Raw genomic sequence first — 24,623 nt, 5'->3', positions numbered from 1 at the left:
ATGCAGAACTCAATTTTTAAGGAGACAAGAAAGTCAATTAATCAATCAATACACTACCAATACAACATTAAAATTAAAAGTTAATATTTATCAACAGAGATATCCCTGATTTATATATCTTTACATTTTTAAGTTTTAACCGTTTTAAGTTAAAATCAATAATGACACAAAAACCTATTTATTTGCCATTGGTTATCATACATGACATCATATATATATATTTTTTAAGTTCTCAAAAAGAAAAAGACGGAGAAAGAATGTAGAAAGTGGAGTAATGACGAAGCGGGTGCGATTGAATTGCGGAGAACCGTATAGAAGTTGTCCCACATGCATGACCAATGTGTACATAAGGCCGGGTGCGTTGTGAATTAGGGGAGGGCGGCTATCTTTCCCACCATCTCCTGTCACAATTGGAATCGAATACCAATCACGATCGTACACTTGTCTAGCTATATGGCTACATACATATATATATAGCCATATATATATACGATTGTGACAAAAGCCGTTATTGTGGTTTTCCCTAATTGTGATGGCGGCCTTCCTGTTTCCCCTGTCCCCTGTGTCCCTGTTGTGTGGCGATTCCTCTTAGTGCTTATGGTCACTCTTATCGGATGAAAGGAACTCTAATCGAAATAAAAACAAAAACCCTTCTATTGGGAAAAAAACCTTCATTTTATCCGGATTATCCAACGTTGCCTACAAACAACAGACAAAATCATCAAATGGCTCTCTATTACTAATTGGAGACGGAGATCATTACAAATTACAATTACAGATGGGTTCGAAATGAATTGGTAATGATTATAGAGGCTCCATTTATCCATTATTTAAAATTGAGACATCTTAGCATGACTACAATTCATTACGCTTTAACTAATACACACACACACACACACACACACACACACACACACACACACACACATATATATAAATATACCACTTGTTTTATTTTTTATCATTTCTCATCTTGGTGTTCTCCACTCATAGATTGCTCTATTATTTTAATATACATTTACAATATAACAACAATACAATATAACACAATATCAATCACAACTAATCACAAATGTCACAAAAGAAAAATGTATCTTCTCCAGCAATCAATTTGGTTGCTGGTGGTACTGCCGGTTTATTCGAGGCTCTATGTTGTCATCCATTGGATACAATAAAAGTTAGAATGCAGATTCATAAAAAAATATCATTGGGAAATATCAAGAATCCTGGCTTCCTGAAAACTGGTTCAAATATATATAGAAATGAGGGCTTTATTGCGCTGTATAAAGGGCTTGGTGCGGTGGTAATAGGCATCATTCCAAAAATGGCAATTAGATTTTCTTCATACGAGCAATATAGAAGCCTATTGACTGATAAATCAACTGGTAAACTCTCAACAGGTAATACTTTTATTGCAGGTGTGGGAGCAGGGATCACAGAAGCAGTTATAGTGGTGAATCCAATGGAGGTAGTCAAAATCAGATTGCAAGCGCAACATCTAGCTGCTCCGGTCAAACAAATGGCACAGACTGTTGCGAGTCCTGTGACATTAGCTGCCACCAGTGAAGGAATTGTACAGACTTCAGCAGCAACAACTGCAACAGCAGGCGCAGCAACATCAGCTGCAACGACAACAGCAGCAACAAATGCGGCTCCTAGGTACAAGAATGCTATCCATGCTGCATATACAATTGTGAAAGAAGAAGGTGCCGGCACATTGTACAGAGGCGTCTCTTTGACAGCAGCAAGACAAGCAACGAATCAAGGTGCTAATTTCACAGTTTATTCCAAGTTGAAAGAGTACTTGACAAAAAAACAAAACACAGAGGTTTTGCCATCTTGGCAAACTTCTAGTATTGGCCTGGTATCTGGTGCTATTGGACCATTCTCAAACGCACCATTGGACACAATTAAGACAAGATTACAAAAAGATAAAAGTGTTTCCAAGATTAAAACTTCAAGCTGGAAAAAAATTTACGATATTGGCGTTCAATTAGTAAAGGAAGAAGGTGTCGCCGCATTATATAAAGGTATCACTCCAAGAGTAATGAGAGTCGCACCTGGTCAAGCAGTGACTTTCACTGTTTACGAATTCGTAAGGAAAAGACTTGAAGACTCGGGAGTGTTGACATCGAAACCAAAGCAAATGAAAAACATTTAAAGTAAAGTTGATAGTCGTTAATGAAAAAACAAACAAAACAAGATAAACAATGACCACGTTTCTTAAGCGTAAGATTCATTGAAAACAAACATGGTAGATTTTCACCAAACTTTATCATTGAATCATCTATCCTCAAAAAAACACCCAATAGTTATTTTATATACTCTAATCCAATTGTTAATAATTCAATATTAGTATGAACGTTCTTTATATTCAGTATATTAACATATAATGAAATATTCCTCATTTATAGTTAAAACGATGTTTTGTTATTCCGATTTCGTGCCATTTACGGTAAAATACTGTCATTTCCTTTGACGCGACATGCTTTCGATTTTAATTTCTAAGGGACAACGATAGACCTCCAATATACATGAATAAAACGTATAAATATATATAGTTACATATATTGTCGTTAAGACGATCTTCTATAGATAGCTTCTGATGAGGAAATAAGAACAGTTGATAACATAGGCCAAACAAATCTGCAATAGTCAATTGATTAAAAATGCATGAGAAGTTTCGAGAATTTTATTGATCCAACAAAGAATTGCCAATCGGTGTACCCTATTGTGAGGTACGTATAGATATATAGCATGTATAACTATGAATAACCAACTTCGCTAAGGACTGGGCTTATGGCAAGCACACCATTTGGTACAACATTAAACTGAATTCAACAGCGTTACTGTATTATATAGGTCTTCTCTTCATGTCATCTACAATAAAAACGCGTAAACTGGAATTTAATTTTAAAGCATGAATTTCAACATTTTCAAAAAATTGAAACGGAAAGAATGCATTATACTTGCGCAGAAACGCTTTCTAACGAACACGAAAATAATTCAAGATTCAGATCTTGGAACTCGAAGGGTTCTTCGTTCTGTAAACAATCGCTCGAACTGGGAACTGCCTAACTGGACAAGATACATCGAACTCGATTCCAGATTATATCGGCGGTACCATTATGTAACGTAGCCTTTCGGAAAACTCGTGTGTCCAAAAATGAAAGCTGTTATTATATATTTCTCAGTTTTCGAAGTGCTTAATTATAATACCTGACTATTGTAACAACAACAGGCTAATAAAATATCACTTTGCCCAACTCAAAATATTAGCATAGTGGAAAAAGATAAGGAACAGGTATTATGAAGGCAAATAGATATAATAAAGTAAACATATATATGCTATTCAGTCAATAATTTTGAGTATTTATATTGAAATTTACCTTTAATCTACATTTCTTTCAATTCTAGTTAGAAATAAAATAAAGATAAAAAACATATCTAATTATAAAAAATATACTGCATCAATCCATTCATACCAACCCACAGAAACACATACATTCATCCTTAACATCCAAATTGTCTTTAAGTCATAAGTGAAGCGTACAATGTTTTCAAGGAAAAATTCAATAAAAAGTTTGACAAAAAAAGTATTCATCAGATCAATAGAAGCAATGAAGCTCTGAATGAAGCTAACCTGCCACAAGTTCCGCCAGTTTTAAAAGACATGGCAGAATTACAAAGGAACGAAAACACTTTAAAGAGAACTATCTCATTGCCTATCAGGAAAGATGGATTTAATCAGCCAAAAGCAATAACAAAAAAGGAATCTAAAAACTTAAGATTCTACAATATCAAAAAGATTGGGAATATACTTCTACTGATGAAACAGTTAATAACAAAAACAATAATAATAAAAAGAAATACCTAAAAGTTGCAGCAAAAGAACTAGTGCAAATGATTTCAATTGAAGAAAATGGCTTCTGTCTAGTTAGATCAATTTCTTCAATCGGTACAGGTCTTGTTCCAATGGATTATCTAGATGAGAACGTAGAATTAAGCAAATCATTAGGTTTGCCACCTATTTTTACAAAAAATAAACCACTTGTCAGTATAACACCTCCTACCTCTCCAATGACAATAATATCAAAAAACTTTTCAATCGCCTCAATATCGAGATCGAAAACTATTTCCCAGAGTAATTTAAAAGGTGGGAGCACAGTTGATAAAATCGATGAGGACAATAGAGATCATGTGAATACGTTTCTATCAGCAATAGAGTACTGCAAGCTGACCCACATCGAAAGCAAAGAAAATCGTTTATTATATCATTTGGCAGTAAGAAGTTCATCAACTCACAAAGAATACACTTCAGAACGTTACTATGAAAGTTTCTATCGTTTACATTCAATGATTGCTGAGTTAGCCCCACCTTCATTGAAAATACCACGGCTACCAATCCCACATTGTTGTACAAATAATATGAAACCAGACTCATATCTTGATAGTAACAGAATGACAACCTTAAATAATTATTTGACTGAGCTTGTCAATGTAATAGTTAACTGCACGTCACCAATCCTTCGACAACTATTATTTGTTTGGTTAACTAAAGACACGGTAGAATTACTAGACTATAGACTAATGATGATTAAGGTACGCTATAATAATCAGTATTTTGCTATTAATTGTAAAGATAATGAAATAGCAGTGCTAAAGGAATTAAAAGAAGTGATTAAAAAAAGAATACCAGGTATTCCCGAAGAAGAAACATATAAAATTAAAGCCAATTTAGATGGTTGGTATATTGTAGAACTTTCAAATGATGATATTTATCAACAGGCATTTATCAAAGGTTGGCAAGTAAAATTTCTGGATCTAGAAATTGAGTAGGATGACTAACTACTAATTATATATTGTAACAGTATCTATCCTGAAAGGCATCTAAATACATCCAACAAAATGATATAAAGATAACACTGTATATTGTATTCATACACATTATACATAGTAATAAAGACAATCATATTCAGTTTACTATTAATTGTATCTATGTTCATTTTACAAATTTAACGATTGCATAGTTATTTGATATTCTGTATATGCCATAAATCTCTATGGTGCTTGTAGTAATGAAAAATACTTAGTAAATTATTTCTGACCTTTAATTTCAATTTTGCGAAATGAGGAATAAAATTGTGCCAAATATGCCCTGCAGTTTTTAGATTCAAGATATCTAAATTCATTCTCTTGTCCTTCATTTCTAACAACAATATGTTGTGATAGTTTATTTTTCGTGAAAAACCGTTCAATATCTTCATAATTACTGAATCTCAATTCTTTTATTAGAAAATCGATACTGATTTGGTTATAAGCTTTGCATATAGACAATAATGCCTTCATTCTCGTTTTATCAATAAAAATATTAATCAAACTCTGCGCTCTACCATCTAGTAAAGCAGCCAACTCCATGAATTCATTATAATTATTTACAATATGAGCTTCTGCCATTAAAAATGCTATTTGAACAACAAAGTTATTATGAACCGCTAGTTTATTTTTGAGCAAGTCCAGTTTTAATGCTGTAATTTGAGCGTAATTTTCAGTTAAAATATAATAAAGGATTCTATAGGTGGTGAATTCTTCTATGCAAGATGTTTTGATGTTCGGTTTCTCAAATAACGTGTATAATCTACTTAGACATTGATTGAACTCTCCTATATCACCATTTTCTAACGCTATACGGGCATGTTCTTGATATATTTTAACGGTAAATTGATTTTCAATCATCTGTACTCTTAAATCTTGTCTGATTGCCTTCAATTGGTCACAAAGATATTTATAAGTGGTTGTTCCTTTCTTATTAAGTTTTTCTAAATTTGCAAAATGTTTCTTTAATATAGTCAATGGACGAACAAGATTTGGATCTGGCTCAGAAGTTAACCTCAAATATGATTTTTCAAGTGTCTGACAACAACCTACTATTTTTTTATTCTTATCATACATTTCAGATTTTGAACTGATCGCATTCAAATCATTGAAGTTATCCACTATATCAATTTTTTTATTCACTGTTTTTGTTGGTGTATTAAACTTTTCTGCTCTTTTCCTTCTCCTTTCCGTATCATTCATAAATAAATCCATCGAACCCTTAATACTAGAACCATTATTTTTATTGGACTCAATTGAGTTTCTATTTTTGATATTGCTGTTCATATTATGATTCGTACGTTTTGGACGTTTTTGGTTCAATCCTATATCATTCATTGTTCCACTCGACGTTGGAACTAAATTGCTAATAAAATTCGGTGTAATGAAAGGTAATTGTGGATTTGCGGGGATATTATTACTTATATTGGGTAAAAGATAGGGATTAAAAGGCACTTGTCCCATGTTTTGCGGTTGAAAAGCAAATGGAAAATTATTTTGATTTGGAGCAGTGTTATTGTTTAAATTATCACTATTGATTTTATTCTTCATATTTATTTCATTTGTAGCAGACTTTGAAGAGTTAGATAAAGGTAGAATATCGATAACATTATAGCCATCTTCACTGTCATCTAAGTTATTGGCTGTTGCTGTTTTGTTATTGTTGCTCGAATCGTCTTTCTTTCTACTTCTTGCTGAACCTAATTTAAAAGGTGCCACAGAGTTATAAGAATTCGACATACTATCACTGTATTAATATAGTTTTCGAAAGTTCACAGAAATTTTCAAAGTAATAATTGTTTAGCAGATTGAGAGCTTCTATAATTCTCCTTAGAAATTATTGATGATCACTATTCCATAAAATTTGAATTAGCACACTTTCAAAGTAAGCTAGATATATAATGCATACGTCTATAATACTTTTACCTTTCATTTTTGTATTTACTAGCCTGCGATTAAGTTAAGAAATTGTTTTATATTGTAATTTATTTGAATATATTTCAATGCTCATACACTTCGCTTAACCGCACAGGCGCCGAAAGGTAAATAGATCAAATTGAAGACATTTAAAGATATTTTAATTATTAATGCTGCACATTTTGATTTAAATTGTGATAAGAAGGTTCTCAAGGTTAACTAAAGGTCAAGGAGCCAAGTGATATTATATATTACCTAACCTCATTAAAAAATTTAGTAAGAGGTAGCTTGTCAAACCTTCAATAACAAGGGAATATTATTTTAAAAACATTACTATTGTTATACAAATCAATTGATTAATTTGCTTTTTTGTTTATGTTACTTCAATGAAACCATTTCACGGCATTACATTTTGCCCAACCGCAATACAGGCTGAAGAAGCATCCAGGTTAATATCTAAACAAATTATTAAATTAGGTGGTAATTTCTCTAAAGATTTAACAAAATATGTCAATGTATTAGTTATTGGACAAAGTAAAAATACAGAAAAGTATAAATTTGCTGTTAAATATAGGGCGGATATAATATTTATAAATGTAGCTACTCTGAATCAAATTTATCAACTGTGGTTATCTGGTGATGATGTGACTTTAGAAAATCATTCAAATTTTGAACATTTAAAAGGTGATGGACGACTGAAGGCTAGAATGATGGCAGTATTGCAGGCTAAATATTCAATACCACCTTTGGAAAACTTTAGAGTTTTTATTGGAAGAATTTCTCAGAAATTAAAGTTTCCTGATGATAAACCAGCAACGGCAGAACTTCCCAAAATTTTGGATTTAGAAAAAGTTTGTACCAAGTTAGGAGTTGCTTCTTGTAATTCTAACAACTTCATTAAAGATTGTAGATCCACTACATCATCTCCTGCTGTATTTATTACAGATAACCCACAAGGTGCTAGAGTCGATGCTGCAAGATCACAAGGATTAGCAATCATACACTATAAATGGCTTTTAGATTGCCTTAAAAGAAATGCTATGCTTCAATTTGACCCATACTATTTGTTAGATAATGTATTGAATTCATTGTACGATGATATAGGTTCAAATGCATGTGAATGTTGGGATAAGATAGGAGACTATAATTTGATGAAAACACGTAATAAAGACGTAGACAATATAAATAAAGACAGTGATACCGGGGATAGCACTATTATTACATCTACAATGTTAAATAAATTTAAAACAGAAGGTAACAAGCTTTGGAATAAGGTGATAAGTAATAATTTATCACAAGGTACTAATATGGAAAAAAATAAACCAATTATTCATAATGGTATTGATCAAAAAATTGCATTGCGAGCAGATACTGGAAGATGTTTTGATAAATATAAATTTCATATACATAATAGTTTTTCTGAGAAACATCAGAGGATCCTCGAAAAAGTCATTCAACAGAATGATGGTACAATAATCGAGGATATGCCAGACTCTAATATCGATGAGACTGTTTTCATTATTATACCATGTGATAGATCGATAGAAGAACTAGGGGTTTCTTCAAATTCTAATTTAGTAACTGAATTTTTCGTAGAAAGGTGTTTACACTACAAGAAGTTATTATTACCGTTAGATTCATGGTCCAAACCATTTTTATTGACAAAAGAATTTGAGATTAAACCTAACAAAAAGTTATTACATAGTGAAAATTTGCATTTGAATGTATCCATTACTGGGTTTCACGGTGTAGAATTATTGCATCTAACTAAAATTTTTGATATTTTGAAACCTATGGGAATCAATTACATGAAATATTTAAACAGGACTACAGATTTGTTAATTATTAATTTATCGTCGCTACCAAGCATTCCAGAAGATCATGTATTATGGAAGAATGAATATAGTGATTTATTTATAGAAGATCACAAAACTAACCAAGAAAAAAATAACAAGCAAGTTTTTAGAAATTCTATGAAAAAGAAAATTGAATTTATTAAAGAGGAACATTCAATACCTGTAGTTACGCCTGTTTTCCTATTAGAGATGTTTCATAAGGCAAATGAAGTAAGTGACGCCGAAATTGGCCAGTTGATTCATTTGAATAATATGAATTGGTGTATAATGTGTCCTAGAGGTAAAAAAGATGACTTTTCATGTACGATTAAACAAAAGTCAAAATTAAATACAGTTGATTCTGTTTCTGATTTATTTCAAGTTAAAAATGATTTTACCTATCCTTCCATTAAAAGTTCCAAGGATGAATTTTTAAATAAGCTAAAAGCCTACTCACCTAATAAACCATCAGATGTAAAAATTAATAGTCATTTTTTAAAACAAGATCCTTTACCATCTAAAGTTAGTTTGGAGATGGATAGTACACCATCTATTAAAAGACAGAAACTGAGTCCTTCAAAAAGTATCGAACCTGTAAAAAGATTAGCAAGCTGGGGAAAACTAATGTCTGATAAAGATCCGGTTGAAAACAATCAATTAAACCATATAAAAATATCATCGAAAGATGAAAAGGATGATGATTCAAATTCTGCATTCAGTTATGGACACACTCAGGTTACATACGGTGTTTCAGAGACATCAAATAAGAACGTAAAAAAATTAACTAGAAAACACATGAAAAATATAGATTAATTTACATTGAAACCCAAATAAAACGTTCAGTTGTCCAACTTGCATATAATATATAGAAATAGTTACTACTAAAAATTTTTTATTTGGTAAAATAATATTATCTATATAGATCATAAAAAAACGTGTAATGTCATACTAATCAATGATAATAATTTCACTATTATTTCCTTTAGCTTTCTTTTTGGCTTTGGATAGTTGCGTAAATATATCAAATTGGCTAGCATTCAATTCTTGTTTGACTTTCGGTTTTCGACCTGACTTTCCTTCATTAGTTGATTTAGACTTTTTAACAGCATCCGCTAATATTTTAGCACTAGCAATTATTGGACGATTGTCGATCGAAGAGTCATTTGGATTATGAAGCAATTCTGCAGCCGTGGTGTCAATAATTGAATTAGATTCTGAAGTATATTCGAGTTTTTGAGATGTTAACGGAACATTGTCGTCAATATTAATAGCACTGACACAAATTTTTCTACCTACTTTTGAAGTTGCACGAATTGATGTGGATGAAACTTTACTAGTTACATCGGGATTTGATTTTACTGATGCTGACATATCGTGGCCTAGATTAGAACTTACACGAGCATTTGAATCAGATACAAATAACCTCCTCTTTGGAGAAGTTTTTTTATTTAGCACTGGTTTAGAAGACTGAGTATTATTTTTAACTTTTGGTGCAAATTTTGGGTTTGTGTTTTGTTCCAACTCAAATATAGTCCTTGAAGGTGTATATTGTGGGGCAAATGTGGTCTTTTTACTATAAGTTGATTTAAAAGGAGAGATATCATTGCCAGGTGCGTATACTTTCCCAGGACTCTTATTTACCTTAATTCTTTCCTTACCCTTCGGACTATATTGATTTTTACGCACTTTATTGGATGGTTTATTATCAAGTCCTAATTGAAATGCAGCTGTGGTAAAAGGATTGCTTTTTATATCTACTGAATTGGTTTTTAAATCCAGACGCATAATATCACGAACTATATTTTCATTCCAATAAAAGAATTCCCTTCTATTCTCTACAAATTTGTTATAATCCTTCACTAACGTTGATAAAGAAAATTGTTCTGGAATGCTCATGTTGTTTTTCATGGCTAAATATAATTGCTTAATATTTTCAATGCTGGCAAATACTCGTTGATCATCTGCCATAGTGGCCAATAACCCAGGAGTCAAAAACCTGCTCGCTTTACTGGGAAACTGTTCATCCATACTTTCAACAGATGATAAGTATAATAGAAATTTAGCACGAGTTTGGGCGACAAAAAACATTCTTCTTTCTTCATTCTCATTTTCATCTGTACTATTTACTTTTGATTTCTTTTTATTTTTACCATTCTTATGATCATCATCATCATCATCGTCATCTGAATCAGATGATGCACCCTTAGTATCGTCGTTAAAAATACAAGGTATGATACCGTCATCGCATCCCGGTATAAAAACTACTGGCCATTCTAAACCTTTTGAACTATGAATAGTTGAGATAGTCACATAACCTTCCCTATCGAGCAACTCTCTTTTAAATCTTTCCTCCTCTGTTTCAATCTCTTGATTATTATCTACAGTATTCAAGGATAAACCATTGAAAAACTCTCTAATATATTCATGCGGACTCAAAACTTGTTGGTTAATCTTAAAATTAGATGGATCAGTTGAATTAGAATTTTTATTCCCTGTAAAATAGTCCCTTAATAGTAAGATATTCTGATGCCTGGGATTCATCTCGTTTGGTTCATCATCATCATTAACTTCTGATTTCTTTTTACCATCGACATATAGGTATTCATGTTTCAAACCAGATTTTTCATAGAGCTTGTTGAACAGATTAATATATAATGAAGAAGATGGTGAATTTAACATTCCTCTACATTCTTCAATTAGTGATATAAAATTTTTCACAACTTTTACTGACTTATCTGGAACATCACAAGTTAGTTCACCTGATCCAATCATTTTTAATACCAAGAAAGGGGCAAGGTTGCCGCTCTCTTCGATTTTAGATTTTATTCTATCTGCAGATACTTGGCCAAGGCCCTTAGAGGGATACAATAAGCTTGATATGATAGAGCTCTTGTCATTGTCAGAATACACGCATTTGATAAGGGCTAGCATAGATATAACTTCTTTAGCTTCCCAAAATGCGTGCCCTTTAATTATCTTATAAGGAATTCTATTTTCTATTAATGCTTTTTCTAAATTCTTAATTTGTCGTCTTTGCCTAACTAGTATTGCAAAATCATTGTACGTGAATAGAGACGGCAGAGACTTTAAATATAACATTTCTCTTATTAGTGAAGGAGCCTGTAAAAAGTTCGTTGGAAACTTCATATATACTGGAGGAAAATCAATATCAAACTGAGCTTTTAGAGGTACTCTTTTTGTTCTACCTTTCGTCTGCTGACTGATTAATACTTCACTTGTATCTAAAATCTTTTGTGAAGAACGATAGTTTTCTTCTAAAATAACTTGAGAAATTTGAATTGGACATCTCTCTGACATGACATTAAAATTATGAGATAATGCATTCCTAAATGCATATATACTTTGATCAGGATCTCCCACAACTGTAACCCCTCTTGATTGATGATGATTACCTTTAGCTAATAGATACATTAGGTCGATTTGAATACCATTCGTATCTTGAAATTCATCTACAAGAACATGCCGTATATTAGGTAAACATCTTTCTTTAGAGAGTAATATGAATGCAAACATTAATAAATCATCGAAATCTAATGCATTTAACTTCTGAAGTTCTTCTTGGTAAGCTTTATAAAAATATGCTAATGCTGGATCATGCTCATCAAGTTTAAAGTAACTTTCAGGTATAATTGCATCGGTCTTCAACTTTTCTATTATTTTTTTAATAACCTTTGCATTCAAAACCCATTCATCACTATTATTCTTACTAGGAACACACAAGTTAACTTTTCTGGTCCTACTATTTGCATAATCTCTAATTTGATCTGGAACTCGTTTTACTAAGTCAGTTACTATTGTTTCAACTTCTTTTTCGTCTGCAATCCTCCAACCATTTGGTAATCCAATCCTACTTCCAAATCTCGTTAATATTTTCATGCATATACTATGGAAGGTACCAATCATTAAGTCACTGACTTTTATGTCTGTTTCTTTAAGTAAACTAGCCAGTCTATCAATCATCTCTTTAGCAGCTTTATTAGTGAATGTTGTTACAATGATGTTCTGCGGTCTGATTTTATGTTTCAACAACATGTAGGCAACTCTTGAAGTCAGTACTTTTGTCTTACCAGTACCTGGACCAGCTATAACTTGCAAAGCCTGATTATAATCAAATTTAACTGCAATTTCTTGGTATTTGTTCAACGAACTAATAATATTTTCCAATATCGCATCTTCATTGTTTGGCATTCTTTAATCCAATGATCTAAAGCAGTCCCTAAACACTCTATTCCAGTCTCCAAAACCTCTAATAATAAACTACTGGGAGAGATATCTCAGACTTGATGACTTCTACTCTGTAAATCGTTGTCTTATTATCAATGTAACATTTACTGGTTTAATCTCCAAGCCAATCAATACGTTCTTAAAAACTGCCCAATTATCCAATCACTATCAAATTTTTTGATTGTAGAATTGGTATTGTTATCTATTGCAAGAATTCAACAGGTTAGATCATCATTAATCAATACTAATCCTCATTTAAAGTTATTTTATATTTGATGTTGATGCAATTGAAAACATCGCGTAAAATGCTAAAACCATAATAAAGGTTTTTAATGCAATCAATGATAAAAGTGCATTAATGAATAAATAAATGGACACTTTGTGTTGTTTGCTGTAACGGATAATGATCATTTAGAGGTTAATATGTATTATTTAAAATTATTGGTGTAATTGAAATTCCATTTACGCCATTAAACGAGCTATGGATAAACAAATCTCAAGTTCATATATTCAGTTTACAAAAAAGTATATATATATCTATGTATATGTTGATACAGAATGAGAGCGAGAGGCTTTATTCCTTCTTCTTACTGCTTGCTTCTTGCTCCTCGTAGTATGCTTGCATTATTTTAGATCTTTGTACAACCATGTGAGTAAACAGCATTGGTAAACCTGGCATATAAGTCAACATTGAGAAAATCAAAGTGTATTTATAAGTGGTCGAATACAGCCTTTCAGCAACAGCCAATGAGGAGTAAATGATGACTAGTTCACTAGTGACGCCCAATGGGTATAAAACAATAAATAAATTGTATCTTAATAGGAGTAGGAACGTTGGAGCACCTTTCTCAGTGGTCAATTGATAGAAATAGAAAAGGTATCTAACGGTTTCAGTTAATGACCATGCGAATAATAAAGTGACATAAACAAAATCATGACATGCTGGCGTTTCAGGTAATAAGTAGAAAACACCAATAACCACTAGTAAACGAGAAGCAACTTGTGCAACAGTAGTGAATAAGGGAGAACGCACTATACCAAATAACGAATTAAAAATTTCAATGATGGCACCACATTGAACAAATATAACTAACTTATTGGATTTGATGAAAAAGTCTGGTTGTCCAACAAAGTTGTAAACAAAGACAACATAGAACAAAATACTACCCCAAGCTAAAGCAGAAAATAAATTGTACAGAGCCAATGGAGAGGTACATGAAATAAGTTTTTTAGCCATTGTAAAATATTTGTATATAGTTGAATTGATACCTCGTAGTTTCACAGATCACTGCACCTTGCAGAGGACGATGTTGGAATCAAAAGATTAATTAGTCGAAGTGTTGAAAGACATACGCTAGACCTTTATTCAAATATATAAACTCAACTCTAAAATATCAGAACTGTTCTGAGCTTTTTTCCAAATTCTGTTAAATATGTTAATTTCAGATGCGATGAGAAGCTGAAAAATAATTTTAATTCAAATTTAAAAGATGAATAAACTTGTTTTATTGTTCTTAAACACCATATATGAAGGGTAAGTGTGTGTTGTGAGTCTCTCGACTGTTATATATTGAGCAATACATTAAACAGTACTTGAATTAGGAACGGTTCAGTTTGTTTTATGGTGAAGAAGACGTGATATTGTTGAAGTAATTAATTTTGATTGAACAATCAAACAAATAAAGAATTATAAAATTATAGTTGGAGATATGAGTGAGTTTAATATCACAGAGACGTATCTAGGGTTTTTAGAGGAAGATACCGAGGTTACCATGCCTATTGCTGCTATTGAAGCTTTGGTTACTTTATTGACAGTGAAGAACCCCGAGACAGCAGCAGAGATGATCAATTCTATCAAATCTGCCACTGAAGAATTGATTAATTCCATCCCTAACTCTATGTCATTAAGAGCTGGTTGTGATGTTTTCATGCGTTTTGTTTTGAAAAATACTCAACTTTACGGTGATTGGGAAAGTTGTAAAAGACATTTAATTGAAAATGGTCAGTTATTCGTTTCGAGATCAAAACAATCTCGTGACAAGATAGCTAAGATTGGTAAAGATTTTATCACTGACGATGATACCATCTTATTACACGGTCATTCAAGAGCTGTCTTCTCGTTATTATCCCATGCTGCAGAGAATTTCATTAGATTTAGATGTGTGATCACTGAATCAAGGCCTTCTGACCAAGGGATAAGATGTTACAATGCTTTGAAAGCAAAAGGGATACCTGTTACAATGATTGTGGATAGTGCAGTCGGCAGCATCATCCACAGAATTGATAAAGTGTTTGTGGGTGCTGAAGGTGTCACTGAGTCAGGTGGTATTGTCAATATTATCGGCACATATTCTATCGGTGTTTTAGCAAAAATAGCAAGAAAGCCATTCTTTGTAGTCAGTGAAAGTCATAAGTTCGTCAGAATGTTTCCTTTGTCGCCTGATGACTTACCTTTAGTCGGTGACTCTTTAAATTTTAACCGTAGCGACAATGCTATTGCAGCCAATACCGATAAACTGGAAGATAATGACTTCGATATAACTCAAGGTCGTAAAACAGACTATACCTCCCAAGATTATATAACAGCTCTGATCACAGATTTAGGTGTATTGACTCCAAGTGCTGTCTCGGAGGAATTGATTAAGATGTGGTACGATTAGAGGCTCGTATTACACAATTGTCAAATAGTACAATATACTTATATAAAAAATAATACAATCAAAATAATCTGCATAATAACAAAACTTCTATCAAATATCACTATGTTAATATATAAATTTGAAACTAGGAACCTATCATGAAAGGGAAGAATTCTGGACTTCTTCATATAACAGAATCAAAATTTTGAAAACTCAATATAAATGCAAATTTTTTAATTAAATATATATATATGGTTATATAAAGATTAGATATATCATACTACCTAAAACATAACATAATATTTAGAATCCATGGCAGAGTCTCATACAAGATTCGACAAATATTGTTCCTCAGTACACACAGCTTTTAAACGATGTTTCTTCATCTCCTCTATGATATCTTCTTTAAGCTTAATTCCATTCTCAGAACGATCCCATTCTAAATTTAAAGGTTCCTCTTCATCTAATATTTTGTGTGCCATTAGGGAGCCTGTTAGTCTGTTTTGTTGCTGCTCACTCACACTTTTCACAGACATTGTGACGACATGTGCTCTTTGTGGGACATTAGATGTCTGTTGCTTTATATCATCTTGTTTTTTCTTATAGTTAGAATCATCAATATATTTGAAATAAGGCCTCAACTGTGCAACACTATTAACTGGCACGAGGTACATTTGACCATTTGATTCAAAACCGGCATATTGTCCTGCATTTGGAACACCAACACCTCTCAATGTTTGATAATCGTTCGCTTCCCAGTCTTTGTTAATTTTCTCTTTATTAAAGAATATCGAATCATCTAGAGGAATATCTAACTCCCACATCGATGAATTTTCTTGATATCTGACCTTACCAGCAGCAGGAAGTTTCAAAGGTTTGCGCCCTGATATTTTTGTTCTATTGACATATTGGAAGACGTGTAGATCTTTGCTGGTCCCAAGTAAATTCAGCGGAATTTCACTGACAACTGGATCAGCATCATCTTCATATGGCTGAGCAGACCCTTTCTCGTCTTCACCTTTAGCTTCATCGTCTACATCCATTTTGGAATTGGTCTCCCTGCTTTCAGTCTCTAAGGCCACAATTTGCTCTTGGTCAACATTTATATCCTCACCTTCGTCTGTTACAAACAGTTTGTTACCGCTATCCATCCTTCAACTGTTATTTAACAATAATAATGATGATGTATATCTAGTCAGTATGTCCCAAAATCGTAACGAGTTAATACGAAACTAAAACCAGAAAACTATACACCGATGTGCTGTGTATCTAATAGTACGATCGACCCCGTTCAAATACTGTAGATGCCACTTTAAAACCATCTTTCTAACATTCTTAATTCACTTATTTTATAACTTTTCACTTATTTTGATTTCTCAAAAACTTTTAGGTGGAAAATTTTTTAATGCGATGAGATGAGATGAGATAAAAAGTTATAACATTAAAGTGGTATAAGAAATATTAGATATAATTATGCTTTTCTATTATTGATGGTCATTGTCCTGTACTTTGAAATGAATAATTGTGAACTTATTTTGTGATAAGATATTTACTGTTATTGTTGTACCTGAGGCAAATAAAATAAAAATAAAGTAAGAATCAATACTGGTTTTACATATATTTATCATATTGATTTTTAAAGAGCCTATCGCAAGCTAAGCTGAAAATCAATACTACTAAACAATGTCTGATGATGACGGAATGTTATTGAACTTCACCATGAGTGATGAGCCAAATGTGGCCATCTCTAAAAGAGCTACCGTCACTAGTGGCACTTGGAAAGAGAGAAGAATGATGAAAATGAAATTGGAAGGTAAAGAACCAAAGAAGAGATCGAATGGTAAAGACGATGGTTCCAATAGAAGAAATAAGAGAAGAGATGTTGCTGTCGATGATTTAGAGATGACTAATGATGCCAAGGCTACTTGGGAGTCCTTTTCAGGAGAATCTGGTGCCTCTGACAACCAAAAAGGTAAGCAGAAAAAAGATGGTCCTTCCAATGTCATTCCTGCACATATTAGTTCGCAGGTTGTTACATCTTTATTTACTTCTAACAGAAAAATTGATACTTTGAAAAATATTAATCAAAAGAATGAGGATGAAGAAACCAATCCTTCAAATGCTCCATTGATTGCAGATGACTTTGAGTCGTCTGGAGTCTCAGATATTCTTGTAAAGCATTTGCATGAAAAACTTAAAATAGATAAGCCAACAAGCATTCAAAAACTTGTCTTACCACAATTACTATCTAATAACAATGAGGATCTATTCATCCATGCTCAGACAGGTTCTGGTAAGACTTTGGCATTTTTACTTCCGATTTTATCAAGAATATTAAATATGAAAACCAGAGTGGATCGTAAATCTGGTTGTTTTGCAATAATTATTATCCCAACTAGAGAACTAGCTCAACAAATTTACCAAGTTCTTATTTCCCTTACAGGTTGTTGTCATTACTTAGTTCCTTGCCTATTAATTGGTGGTGAAAGTAAAAAATCAGAGAAGGCTAGATTAAGAAAAGGTTGTAACTTTATTATTGGTACCCCAGGTCGTGTTTTAGATCATTTTCAAAATACAGAATCTGTCAAGACTCAATTAGGAAAATCGTTAAGGTACCTATTATTCGATGAAGGTGACAAATTAATGGAATTGGGTTTTGAAGAAACGTTATCCCAAATATTGTCGTTGATTCATAGTATTCCAATAGATACATCTGCCTTCCCTTCATTACCATCTCGTATTGTTAATATTCTTTCAAGTGCTACCACTAAAGGTGATGTAACCAAGCTAGGTAATGTTGCTCTAAAGAACTATAAAATGATTTCAAATGGTAAAATGGATAATAATGCATTAACTAGTGTACCTGATCAATTAGTACAAAGTATTACTATCGTTCCTCCAAAATTAAGACTTGTCACTTTAGGTGCTTATTTGGATTCATTGTGTAAGAAGCATAAACAACAGAAGACTAAAGATGCTTCTCATGTGTCAAGAACGATAATATTTTTATCATGTGCTGACAATGTTGATTTTCACTATGAAGTCTTCTCTTCTAGTGATTCTCATCATGGTAATTTAGTTGGTGATTCTGTAAGAATTTTAACAAAAGGTAATACTATCTTTCCTTCTGTTGATCCAGAAATTAATCCTGATGTCATATGTTACAAATTACATGGCTCTTTAACCCAACAAATGAGAACTTCAACGTTACAACATTTTTCTAAAGAGAGCGAGACCGTTGCTGGTAAACATTTAATTATGTTTTGTACTGATGTTGCTAGCAGAGGTTTAGATTTACCTCAAGTTGGTACTGTTATCGAATTAGATCCACCATTTGCAGTTGAAGACCATCTTCATAGAATTGGTCGTACCGCTCGTGCTGGTAAATCTGGTGAATCGTTGTTATTTTTACTTCCTGGTGAAGAAGAGGGATATATGGAATATATTAAACCATATCACCCAAAGGGTTGGAAGATGTTGAATTACACAGATGATATTTTAAAACCTACATTTCAAAATGCTGCAGTCTCTAGAAATGATAAAAGTAAGGCAAGAAATTCTGATGAATGGGACATTAATGCTACTACCTGGCACTTGAACCTTGAAAGACGTTTATTAGAGGATAACTATATGAAAGAATTAGCCGTCAAAGCTTATATAAGTCATACTAGAGCATATGCTACACATATCTCCAAAGAAAAGAAATTTTTTAACATCAAATTTGTCCATTTAGGTCATTTAGCAAAGAGTTTTGGTTTAAGAGAGAGACCAAGAACCATGGGTTTCCAAACTGCCAAACACGAAGAAGCTGAATCCAAGAAAGCTAAAAGAGAGAATCCAAAAAACAAAATGTTTAGATTAGCTAGAGAAGCACAAAAGCAATCTTTCAGTGAATTTAATTATTAGGTTTAAACAATTAATAATATATAATGAAATCATTGCATAATATTTCAAGTATATAAATAATGCATTCAAATTTTTTACTAATAGTATTACATAAATTTATTAAAATATTGACATCTTATAAGGCGCTCGCATAATCTCATTTATTTACCTTCTTTTTATAATCTGCGAAACTTAATTTTTCTTTGATGGTTTAACTTGTGTAGTTGCACTTATCAAACTTTCTAATGGATCAGTTTCATTACCTGCACTATAATTATTTACTGCTTCTGACACTGCTTTCAGCTCAATATCTGGAGCTAGTGAGCTACCTGGTATTAATGATATATTCTCATTATTGTTAACCACGGACTTCCTGGACTCTACTATGTAATTAACTTTAGTTTGATTGATTTTCAAATCAATAATAATTGGTAAGTCTTCCAGATTTGTAATTTGAGTTTCATTATATTCAGTAAAATTACTTATTAAATTCGAATCGATATCTTTTGAGGTTGATTTTCTCCTGGATTGTTCATCTAGTTTGTTATGCAGAATCTTCCACTTAAAAGGCTTATTGAAGTCTTTTTCTATCATTGAAGAAATTGAGTCCATTGATCGATCATTGGAATCTAAAAAATTTTTACCTTTTTTAGCATTATATAACTTCGAACTCAAATTAGTAGAACTTGCATCTTGACCCTCAAGGAACCGCAATTTTTGAGTATTAAACTCATTTAACAAATATAACGACTTTTCTTGATTAATTATATTTTCATCTTGTAATCTTTGTAGAATTGGTGGAGGTCGTCTCCTTTTCCCTTGGTATCTATTTAAAATCTCGTTTATCTTATAACGATTACTCATCTTAGATCTAATTGCCTTGATTAAAGACTGTTGAAACTTTTTTATTATCAGCAGAAAACACTCTTTTGAATTATTACCACAAGCACAGTCACAGCTTCTAAGAATAGTATCAATAGAATTTAAAAGTAAATATTTATCAGAGTCTTTCAAATTTTCTAATATATGAGTGGGATTGGAGCTATTATTAATAATTTTCCAAATTATATGTTTTTTATCCCAGTCCCATGGTAAATGTAATTCTTCATCTTCTTCAATATCTCTTTTCGCTTTTAGCATAAATTTAATTTCATAGTCCTTTGTTTTATTATTTAAAGTTTTTATCGTAGCAATCTCAACATTGGGGTTACACGACCTTCTTATGTATCTGGTAGAATTGCCACTTAATCTAGTATCAATATATAAAGGCCAAGTAGGATGGAAAAATATTTTAGGTTTAGATGTGCCCCAAACTCTGTAATAACTTCCTGGATCGCGTATATAATTTGACTTGAAATTTACATCTCCTGTAATATCATGTATTAGTTTACCTTCTTCACAGTCTTTGTTTAAATAGACACCTAGTTTTGTGAAGCCTGGAAATGTTCTTAGATAAGAAGATTCAACATATGATTTAACTTCAATTGGCATATTTTTGAAATCCGTAGCATTTTCAACCTCAGTAACTACATCATCATTTAGATGCTTTTCTAAAAATAAAGTGACGTAATTGTTCTGGACACTAAATTTCTTCATTGGAAGGTACATTGCTTCATATGAGGATTTCGCTGATAAATAGAACACCTCCTGCTTTTTCTTTGATTGCACTGTTGTATCGGTGATATCAGCATTTTGATCATTTATATCATTACTTTGAATACGCCCTTGATTTTGAATTGCATCATTCCTTGATCTTGTATTTCTTGTTGGTGTCCTTATATGTTCCTTGATATTTCTAGATCTGTCCTTTCCATCATTTTCATCACTGTTATTACTTTCTTCTTTATTTGATTTTGATTCCATATTAATTGATTCAACATCTGATTCCTGTACTTCTTTATTGTCATTATTTACTGCTTCTGGTTTCGTGTGCTTTCTAATATATCCATTTTCTGAGGTCAATATATTTATAGTGTCGTGTTTACCTGTGTCTTCATCTTCATATGTCTCATTCACGGGTACTTCCTGGTTCGTAAACCTTTGCAGTTGAATTTTTTTAGCCTTTTCTTTATCTACATTACGTGGTTCGCATACATCACATAAATATATTTCTGGGACGTTTTCGTTATCATAAATACCATAACAGACGGCATGTTGCCATCTGAAACAATGGTCACATTGAATACTGAATCCATCATCATCATCAAAACCACATATACATGTTATCACGCCAGCATCTGGGTCTACTATATAATCATCGCTAACTGGCCATACTTTCTCTTTCTTTTCGTTATTCTCTTTAAGTTCATCACCATTATCCAATTTTTGTCTCTTAACCTCCACTTCTCCTTTAATTAAACTTTCGTTATTAGATATTACTCTTTTCATGTTATCGTCACTAGAAGCATTTGTTTTTTTGATATCATCGACTGATTGTTTATCATTCTTCGGTACATTTTTGGATAGCATCAATAGTACGGAGGCATCTTCCATCAAAGAAATATTCTCCCCACTCCCCTCGACCTCATATTTACTTGAAGCATTCATTATTTATAACACTAATGGTGTTGATTGAGTAAGAGCTTCTATTATATCCCCCACACTTGCACTTATATTCCAAAGAAACCCTTGGAGGAAAGCCACGCAAAATTAAGTATCAAAAAATAAAAAGTTGAAGCTGAGTTTACTCCCTCTAGTTAAGGATTGGATACGCTAACCTACGTTGTTCTCGATATTACCTAATCGTTGGGACAAGTATTGAACTATCTGATGATGTATTCTGGTTGTTTAAATATCAAAGTTACTATTTAATTTAATGTTTAATTGTAAATGGGCAGTTTCTTCGTGAGAAGTGATTATATTTTTAGTATATCAAAATGTAAATCCGGGTAGGGAAAGTATCTTGAGAATATATACCGACTGTTGTCTTACTCGAAGGGTGCTCAAGAATAGATCAGAGTTATATCAACATTGTTATCCTTTTAATCATCGAGATTTATAATTGGTACAGTATTATTTTGCTTTTAATCACTTGCCTTGATTAATCCATTCAGATAATAAATAAGCAATAACAGAAAAAGCTATTGAGTACCAATCAAGAGAACAAGCAAGTCCACATGCAACAACATCATATATTCCATATTCAATCAACAACTTACTGCGAAAGTCACAAGATACCATCCAGCGTATTTTAATGTATATATATATAACATATAGACTTTACTGTCATCTGTTACTTACCGTCACGATGGGCGCACATTATTCCGCGATGACAGAAATTATGATAAGATAAGATAAGAAAAGATAAGAGAGTTAGAGATCAAGATAACAGAATATGCATTTCTCTTTATCATTCGTTAAGGAAATGGTTGCAATGATGGATTTGATCTATTGCTGTACTGATAGGATAGCGGCATATATAAGGATAATCTGAAGTAGAGTTGAGAGACTTGGAAGATTTTTACTGTGTGTGAGGGAGAAATCGTTATATCGGGAAACACAAGAGGGTCATCGAACCATGAAGGTCAGTAGTGAAACCCGAGAGGAGGTTGTATTGCAAAGTTCAGATAATAGTAATTTGAAGTTTATTTCTGATAGTGGCAGTATGCCACATTCATCGTCTTACGAAGATTTGGATAAACCGGTTTGTAATAATTGTCTTACCTCTAAGACGCCATTGTGGAGAAGAGATGAATTTGGATCAATATTATGTAATGCATGTGGGTTATTTTTGAAATTACACGGGAAACCACGACCAGTTTCACTAAAGACTGATGTGATATTGAAGAGAAATAGGATACCATCTAATGCGAGATCATCCAAAGCAGATGTCAAAGATGATTCTGATAGTTCGGTGTGTGGTACGGGTACTCCCGGCGATGGCAACAAAAAGAGGAAAAATGCATCCATTTCACTCGATAGTAGTAGTCGTGAGAACAATAAAATTAAGAACCCAACGACGGCACACGACTTGAGAATATTGAATCTTATGCAGATGGAAAGTATAAAACCAAAATTAAAGCCAAAGCTACCTAGACCAAGTTCTGGCAGGACAGAATTTGGGACGCCATCGGAGAATCATAGTCGGAACAATAGTTATGATTCAGGGACTGTTAGCGACCTTAACTCTTCTGAAAATTCATCGACAGATGAGTCTCATTATAACTTGACGGTACCGCAATTAAATAAACAAGACACCAAAATACATTTGCTTCCAAGTGCGCACCAACATAATCAAAAGAAAAAACCAGAGTATTATAACCAACATAATCATCATAATCATCGTAATACTGCTAATAAGCTGCCTGGTCTACAGTCATTGATACGAGACGTTGAGAAGAGCACAAGCAACACCTCGTTGTATGGTGACTCAAGACCACAATCTGAAGCTGATTACATATTGAACCACCCAACTAAGCTGGTACCAAACCCCAAACTAACATCAGATGATACTGTTGTATCCAACAATACCACACTTCTTATGGACACGTCGGGAAAACCAGATAGTCTCCTTCATTTGAGGACAGTACTCCAGTATGAAGAAGAGATTATTAGATTGAAATCCAAAATAAATGAACTTGAATCAGTGAAACATCTTTATAAGAAGCATATAGATCAATTGGATAAGAAATGCGGTGACCTCGAGATAAAGCTCCGGGAAAGTGACACCGCCACACAAAACAGCATAAAAGAAATCATATAGTTAAGTACATTAGACAATAGCAAATATTCATTATTAACCAACAAATCATAAGACCCTATTTTTATGTATGCATGTATGTATTGGTAAATACCTTGTGTGGTATCTTGTTTTCACAATATACATCAGGAAACCAAAAAGTAAAAATTAAATCTCCGGAACGGGGAATTGAACCCCGATCCCGCACGCGACAAGCGCGGATTCTAACCATTAAACTATCCCGGATATTAATATTTATAACGTTGGGCAAATTATCTGAACTGAACAGAACAAATTTATTTACAGTAATTGAAATTCATATGCTCAAAACAATTGATGTCAGAATTATTGTAGTGTATGTGACAGAACTAAGAGTTTATGACACTTTGAGTCCAGAACTAATAGATCACTTACTAATGGAAAGAAGGTCTAGAACAATCTTCCAGATGATAGGTGAAAACTTTTCACTACAATGTAAATGGCTACGTGATAAACACAGATGTACAATACAGCGCTAAAAGATCTCAGGAGAATGAACGGAACACGTAC

The 24,623-nt window shown here is 32.7% G+C and overlaps 11 protein-coding genes and 1 non-coding gene across 12 annotated transcripts; 6 read left to right on the top strand and 6 right to left on the bottom strand.

The window, feature by feature from the left end:
- Positions 1 to 1,072: 1,072 nt before the first annotated feature.
- SFC1 (Sfc1p) lies at positions 1,073 to 2,161 on the top strand (the record flags this gene model as incomplete). The annotated part of the gene is made up of 1 exon (XM_003684194.1): positions 1,073 to 2,161. The coding sequence occupies one exon, from the start codon at positions 1,073 to 1,075 to the stop codon at positions 2,159 to 2,161; it is 1,089 nt and encodes a 362-aa protein (XP_003684242.1).
- A 1,742-nt stretch (positions 2,162 to 3,903) lies between these two features.
- TPHA0B01340 (uncharacterized protein) lies at positions 3,904 to 4,839 on the top strand (the record flags this gene model as incomplete). Its single annotated transcript, XM_003684193.1, has 1 exon — positions 3,904 to 4,839. One exon carries the CDS (start codon positions 3,904 to 3,906, stop codon positions 4,837 to 4,839), a length of 936 nt encoding a protein of 311 aa, XP_003684241.1.
- A 258-nt stretch (positions 4,840 to 5,097) lies between these two features.
- THP3 (Thp3p) lies at positions 5,098 to 6,615 on the bottom strand (the record flags this gene model as incomplete). Its single annotated transcript, XM_003684192.1, has 1 exon — positions 5,098 to 6,615. One exon carries the CDS (start codon positions 6,613 to 6,615, stop codon positions 5,098 to 5,100), a length of 1,518 nt encoding a protein of 505 aa, XP_003684240.1.
- Positions 6,616 to 7,178: 563 nt separating this feature from the next.
- On the top strand, positions 7,179 to 9,440 carry DPB11 (protein kinase activating protein DPB11; the record flags this gene model as incomplete). The annotated part of the gene is made up of 1 exon (XM_003684191.1): positions 7,179 to 9,440. The coding sequence occupies one exon, from the start codon at positions 7,179 to 7,181 to the stop codon at positions 9,438 to 9,440; it is 2,262 nt and encodes a 753-aa protein (XP_003684239.1).
- A 135-nt stretch (positions 9,441 to 9,575) lies between these two features.
- SRS2 (DNA helicase SRS2) lies at positions 9,576 to 12,836 on the bottom strand (the record flags this gene model as incomplete). Its single annotated transcript, XM_003684190.1, has 1 exon — positions 9,576 to 12,836. The coding sequence occupies one exon, from the start codon at positions 12,834 to 12,836 to the stop codon at positions 9,576 to 9,578; it is 3,261 nt and encodes a 1,086-aa protein (XP_003684238.1).
- A 610-nt stretch (positions 12,837 to 13,446) lies between these two features.
- PHS1 (enoyl-CoA hydratase PHS1) lies at positions 13,447 to 14,109 on the bottom strand (the record flags this gene model as incomplete). Its single annotated transcript, XM_003684189.1, has 1 exon — positions 13,447 to 14,109. One exon carries the CDS (start codon positions 14,107 to 14,109, stop codon positions 13,447 to 13,449), a length of 663 nt encoding a protein of 220 aa, XP_003684237.1.
- A 472-nt stretch (positions 14,110 to 14,581) lies between these two features.
- On the top strand, positions 14,582 to 15,532 carry GCN3 (translation initiation factor eIF2B subunit alpha; the record flags this gene model as incomplete). The annotated part of the gene is made up of 1 exon (XM_003684188.1): positions 14,582 to 15,532. The coding sequence occupies one exon, from the start codon at positions 14,582 to 14,584 to the stop codon at positions 15,530 to 15,532; it is 951 nt and encodes a 316-aa protein (XP_003684236.1).
- Positions 15,533 to 15,834: 302 nt separating this feature from the next.
- On the bottom strand, positions 15,835 to 16,662 carry RPC37 (DNA-directed RNA polymerase III subunit C37; the record flags this gene model as incomplete). The annotated part of the gene is made up of 1 exon (XM_003684187.1): positions 15,835 to 16,662. One exon carries the CDS (start codon positions 16,660 to 16,662, stop codon positions 15,835 to 15,837), a length of 828 nt encoding a protein of 275 aa, XP_003684235.1.
- Positions 16,663 to 17,194: 532 nt separating this feature from the next.
- On the top strand, positions 17,195 to 19,417 carry DBP7 (putative ATP-dependent RNA helicase; the record flags this gene model as incomplete). Its single annotated transcript, XM_003684186.1, has 1 exon — positions 17,195 to 19,417. One exon carries the CDS (start codon positions 17,195 to 17,197, stop codon positions 19,415 to 19,417), a length of 2,223 nt encoding a protein of 740 aa, XP_003684234.1.
- A 171-nt stretch (positions 19,418 to 19,588) lies between these two features.
- On the bottom strand, positions 19,589 to 21,943 carry TPHA0B01260 (uncharacterized protein; the record flags this gene model as incomplete). Its single annotated transcript, XM_003684185.1, has 1 exon — positions 19,589 to 21,943. One exon carries the CDS (start codon positions 21,941 to 21,943, stop codon positions 19,589 to 19,591), a length of 2,355 nt encoding a protein of 784 aa, XP_003684233.1.
- Positions 21,944 to 22,913: 970 nt separating this feature from the next.
- Positions 22,914 to 24,098, top strand: TPHA0B01250 (uncharacterized protein; the record flags this gene model as incomplete). The annotated part of the gene is made up of 1 exon (XM_003684184.1): positions 22,914 to 24,098. One exon carries the CDS (start codon positions 22,914 to 22,916, stop codon positions 24,096 to 24,098), a length of 1,185 nt encoding a protein of 394 aa, XP_003684232.1.
- Positions 24,099 to 24,248: 150 nt separating this feature from the next.
- Positions 24,249 to 24,320, bottom strand: TPHA0Btrna12D. Its single transcript has one exon. It is a non-coding gene; the product is annotated as a tRNA-Asp (tRNA).
- Positions 24,321 to 24,623: the final 303 nt, after the last annotated feature.

The sequence above is a fragment of the Tetrapisispora phaffii genome, chromosome 2 (assembly GCF_000236905.1).
Source record: "Tetrapisispora phaffii CBS 4417 chromosome 2, complete genome".
In the NCBI taxonomy this organism is placed as follows: Eukaryota; Fungi; Ascomycota; class Saccharomycetes; order Saccharomycetales; family Saccharomycetaceae; genus Tetrapisispora; species Tetrapisispora phaffii.
This window is presented reverse-complemented; position numbering and strand designations above follow the sequence as displayed.